This window comes from Arachis duranensis, chromosome 1 (genome assembly GCF_000817695.3).
Source record: "Arachis duranensis cultivar V14167 chromosome 1, aradu.V14167.gnm2.J7QH, whole genome shotgun sequence".
Lineage (NCBI taxonomy): Eukaryota > Viridiplantae > Streptophyta > Magnoliopsida > Fabales > Fabaceae > Arachis > Arachis duranensis.
The window spans coordinates 13,218,930-13,223,831 of record NC_029772.3 but is presented as its reverse complement, the minus strand read 5'-3'; the positions used below and the strand labels follow the sequence as shown (position 1 = coordinate 13,223,831).

Here is a 4,902-nt window from a genome sequence, read left to right as displayed (position 1 = left end):
GGTGTCTAGCTTACAAGGTTAATCATCATAAGTCATTTTTGAAATCTTTGTTGTTTTCTTTGACAAGTCTTTCTTTTAGTTATTTGGGGCCTTTTTTCTCCTTTTCTGTTGGCATGATCGTTTGAATTTCTTTCATGTAATGATGTATGTCATTTCCGCACCTATATTTAACATATTTTTAGTTGTCATTCTTAAAATTATTTATGAAGTAGTAGGTTAAAAAGGTTTGAATTGCCTTTTGTCTGGATGACCTTTCTATAACATGGAGAACTCTATGATTTTTACATGAACGATTATGCTGTAGTAGTTATATATAGCTCCTTTTAGTGCAGTTGAATAACTTTTTGGGGGAAGTAACACCGTCGCTTCACAGTTATTTGAGCCATAGTTATTCATTTGGAACCTACAATGGGAAACAGTGAGGAAGAGAAATCTAGTCAGACTGAAAAGACTTCTCCACCTGTAACTACTTTGATAAGCTCAGTAAAGATTCTATAGATGAGAATACATTTGGGAAAAACTTGCACCTTAATACTGTTGTACTTCCCTTTGAAACAGGAGCAGGCCAATATTCATGTCTATCCTGACTGGGCAGCCATGCAAGTTACCTACCCTTTCGCCTTTAATTCGTACACTGAAATTACAAATTGCTTTGCTGTTGGTTTTGATAATTGGTTATTAGTACAAGAATATTGATGATTTAATTTGCGTTGGCCGTAACTATTTTGCCCTTGGAAATTGCTTATGATGATTAAGAGCTTGTTATATTATTATCTTCAGATGTATTATGGGCCGAGAGTCGCCATACCACCATACTACAACCCTGCTGTGGCTTCTGGTCACACTCCTCACCCATACATGTGGGGGCCTCCTCAGGTATCAGCCGGAGGCAACTATTAATTCTACTATGTTTATCATTTTATCTTTGCTGGATATGATGGCAAGGATGATTAACTTGCCAACTTCTTCTATTTCTTTCAGCCTATGATGCCACCTTATGCAGCACTTTATTCACCTGGAGGGGTTTATACTCATCCTGCCATTCCTATTGTAAGTCTAGCTACTTTCATGCAATTTATTTTATGGTTTTTGAAAAATTGGAGGTTGTCTTGTTCATTGCCCATGAATGTTTGGCTTCTATTGTAATGATATCAATCAATAGTTCAAATAGGATAAGAGAAACTAATATACTGAAATGTCAAATGTGTTTCCTTTGATCCTGTTTGTGTACCTAGATAATTGGAATATTTAGATTATTTTATTATCATAAAAGCTTTTCAGTCCTTAATTATATATGCTTTTTTTTTTGGTGTTGTAATTATTTAGGCTTTATTGGTTGGAATTATGTCTTATGTTCTTGTGAATTATATATTTCTAAAACATAGGGGTCACATCCACACGGACAAGGAGTTCCATCTTCACCTGCTGTAAGCTATGATGTTTTCTGAGATCAGTTCCTACTTTAGGCATAGAATGCTATTAATTTTTGTTTCATTTCTATTGGTGTGATGCTGAAGACTGGGACACCTCTAAGTATGGAGACGCCAGCAAAATCTGCGGGTTTGATGAAGAAACTGAAAGGGTTTGACGGGCTTGCAATGTCAATTGGGAATGGCCATACTGATAGTACAGAGCTTAGAACTGAAAACAAGCTGTCACACAGGTTTGTTAGTCTGTTTTCTTTCTTATATAAATTTCTGCAGATTCTTTTTTAATTTTTTTTTTAAATTCTTACATTGTGGGGTCATGGAGGGGAAATCAGATACTCTTTAGTGGGATTAAACTCAAATTTTTTCCCACTATTTAGAAGACTAGTCCATGAGTTAGTTATTCTATTAGGTGCTTGTGGATAACTAAGTTTTTGATGATATGAACAGTGTGGATACTGGGGGTTCTAGTGATGGAAGTGATGGCAACACTGTGGGGGTGAGAACTTGCTTGCAATTAGCAATTTTTTTTCATGCATTTGGTTGACCAAATTAAAGATTAAATTATGATATTTTCCGTCTTATGTTCAGGCTAATCAAACACCAAGGAAAAGAAGCTGTGAGAGAACACCAGCCACTAGTATGACTCTGTTCTTCACCAAGTGTCATATATTGATGAACAATAGAGTTGTCCTGGGATCACAATTATCCTTCTGATACCATCACTGCACTAATTTTCTCGACCAGTTAATTGAGTAGAGTCTTTATTAGTCTAATGTCAGATTATTTTAAACTTTGAGTTAAGATGAAAATTTACCCAAAAGTTTGTGATTAGTTCAATAAATGCAGTTCACTTTAACATGGGATTTTGCCTTTTATAGTATAGGTGCCGTGTCCTATGGTTGCAACTTTTTACCGAAATATCTTGCATCCGAAACTCATTTGTTATCTACAATCATCTGAAGCTACTCAATTTAGTCGGCAAGGTATTGACATAATATGTGCTGACGATCATGCTTTTTCCACATTGTACAATCAGATGAAGAAGGAAAACCTGAGATGCAAGCTAATCCAGTAACTCCAGCTTCTAACTCCAGCAATACTGTTTCAGGAAAGTTAGTTGGATCTGTAGTTTCTTCAGACACCACTACGGCGCTAGAGCTGAGGAACCCTACCAGTGTACATTCTAAAACAAATGCTGCAACTGCCCTGCAACCAGTATTGCCTGCTGAAGCTTGGATGCAGGTTTGCTCTGCATATAACTAATCATCCTAGTGGCTCAGATCAACAAAGATACTTGATCATATATAGTACAATACATATGATTGCGAAACACTTAATGATTAACTATTAGTAATGAAGTATCCTATTCTTTTACTGATGATAAAATATTTGTTGTCCTTGTTTGGATTCTTTAGAATGAACGTGAGCTGAAACGTGAGAGGAGAAAACAATCAAATCGAGATTCTGCTAGAAGGTCCAGACTGAGGAAGCAGGTATAGATGTTGGAAGTTCCTTTATGACATTTTTCAGTCTGTTTTCTCCTTGAGATTTCTGTATTGTCCAGTTTCTTTCTTCTCTCACATTTGGATGTACTCCACAAGCTGCATGTGCAGCAGTCCATGAAAAACAAATCATTGCACTGATATTGACCAACAAGCAATGACTAATGGATATTCCTCTGTTCAGGCAGAGACTGAAGAACTGGCACGAAAAGTTGAATCCTTGAGTGCCGAAAATGTGTTGCTGAAATCAGAAATAAATCGACTCGCTGAAAGTTCTGGAAAGATGAGGGTGGAAAATGCTACATTAGGGGTACTTTAACTGTTCTCAATATATATTTGTTTGTAGTACCTATGTCATTTCATAGGGGTGGTGCATTCTAGAGGTGGAAATGAGCTGAGCTGAGATATTCAGCTCACGAAAATTGGGCTCGGGTCACAATTTGATTTATTAATTTTATAAGTTAAAATGATCAAGTATATATATATAATCAAGCGAACTCAAAGCCAATGAACCAAGTCCGGCCCACAAGCTCATAAGCTCTAGCTATTTCGAGTTCGAGTTGATTCATCAGTTGGTTTGACTTGGTTTTAGCCCTAATGCAATCCATGCATGATGTTGAGTAGTTTTACTTTTTGGATCAGGAAAAACTCAAAATCGTTCAGATGGTACAAACAGAAGGGATAATATTGAAGGGAATTGAAAGCAAGAGTGCAACACCTAAGAGTACAGAGAACTTATTATCAAGAGTCAACAATAATTCGAGTTCTAACGATACAAGCGGTGAGGACGAGAATGGTTTTTGTGACAAAAAATCAAACATTGGTCCAAAGTTGTATCAGCTACTGGATACAAGTCCTAGAGCTGATGCTGTAGCAGCCGGTTGAAAACTTTCCTTGTTGCAAGCACAAAATTACTGCTAACACACTGAGGGATGGATCAGCTGAATTTTAGTATTTACATCCATCGAAAACCAGAACTAATTATCCCTTCCTTATAATAAGCTATTTAGGCATAAGAGAAACTGTACTTTATTAGATTGACAAAGAATGTGTGATTTAAAGTTTGTAACTGTAAGGTGAGGAGAGTTAGAATTCTAGTTTAGAGAGGCTTGCTGAGCTGTCATATGATTGGGTGTTATTTAACGAGTGGTATGGAACTTCTCATGGTATTTCTCACTTTGTTTTAGTTCGGTTTCATTTTCTTGCAACCAATCTCTTCAAGTAACTATGTTTCTCATCGTTTTTATCTGTTATATATTTGCATAAACATTTTAAACCTAAAATTTCAAAGGATCGTTTCTTAGTAAAAGAATTAGAACCTAAAATGAGCTGATTGGTATTTATTGTGTATGCATAAAAATGTTGAATTATATGAAGAAGTGCATAAAATTGCCCTTTATATAAAGCTCCTTGACATTACTCTGACTCCTCTAAAATTATTTAGTTGCTTTAGAAAAAAAAAAAGTAAGTTAATTTATACCATTAATCATCTTTGAATTAAGAGTATATGATTTACAAATAATAAATGTTATAAATTTAAAGGTGATCAAAGTATCATTTTATTACTTTACTAATATTGTCACTTTAAAAGATTTTTGTCTGTATAAAAAATACTTTCAATGCACTACATTACTAATTTCTAATGATGGTAAAAATTTGGAATATCTTTCAAAAACAAATGTGTTAGGTGTATATTAAAATTAATTATCAAAATCAATCATTAGTATAAAATATATGTTGAAATACGAAATATATATTAAAAATAAATTAAACAATAAATATATTTATACATAAATATATAACGAATCGATCCTGTAAATCTATGAAATTTTCAATAGAATCATGTATTTTATTATTAAGAATTTTGAATATAGCTAAAATGACTTTCACAAATTGTAAATACTAATTTATTAAGAATTAATCGAATTACTAATTTTAATAGTTGATCTTAGTATATAAATAACAATTTT

At 34.0% G+C, this 4,902-nt stretch overlaps 1 protein-coding gene across 7 annotated transcripts in view; it reads left to right on the top strand.

The window, feature by feature from the left end:
* Positions 1–4,140, top strand: part of LOC107479356 (common plant regulatory factor 1) — a 5,449-nt gene extending 1,309 nt beyond the window's left edge. For 3 of the 7 annotated variants that reach the window (XM_016099507.3, XM_016099517.3, XM_016099499.3), the window contains exons 2-13: positions 333–462; positions 559–603; positions 781–876; positions 982–1,050; positions 1,386–1,427; positions 1,518–1,663; positions 1,878–1,926; positions 2,019–2,067; positions 2,467–2,672; positions 2,846–2,923; positions 3,117–3,242; positions 3,575–4,140. In XM_016099507.3, coding sequence (XP_015954993.1) covers positions 409–462; positions 559–603; positions 781–876; positions 982–1,050; positions 1,386–1,427; positions 1,518–1,663; positions 1,878–1,926; positions 2,019–2,067; positions 2,467–2,672; positions 2,846–2,923; positions 3,117–3,242; positions 3,575–3,817 — 1,203 coding nt within the window. In that variant the 5' untranslated portion in view covers positions 333–408 and the 3' untranslated portion in view covers positions 3,818–4,140. Of the gene's footprint in view, positions 1–332; positions 604–780; positions 877–981; positions 1,051–1,385; positions 1,428–1,517; positions 1,664–1,877; positions 1,927–2,018; positions 2,068–2,466; positions 2,673–2,845; positions 2,924–3,116; positions 3,243–3,574 lie in introns of those variants that run through there. The other 4 variants (XM_016099529.3, XM_052253277.1, XM_052253288.1 and 1 more) reach the window with 4 other exon arrangements.
* Positions 4,141–4,902: the final 762 nt, after the last annotated feature.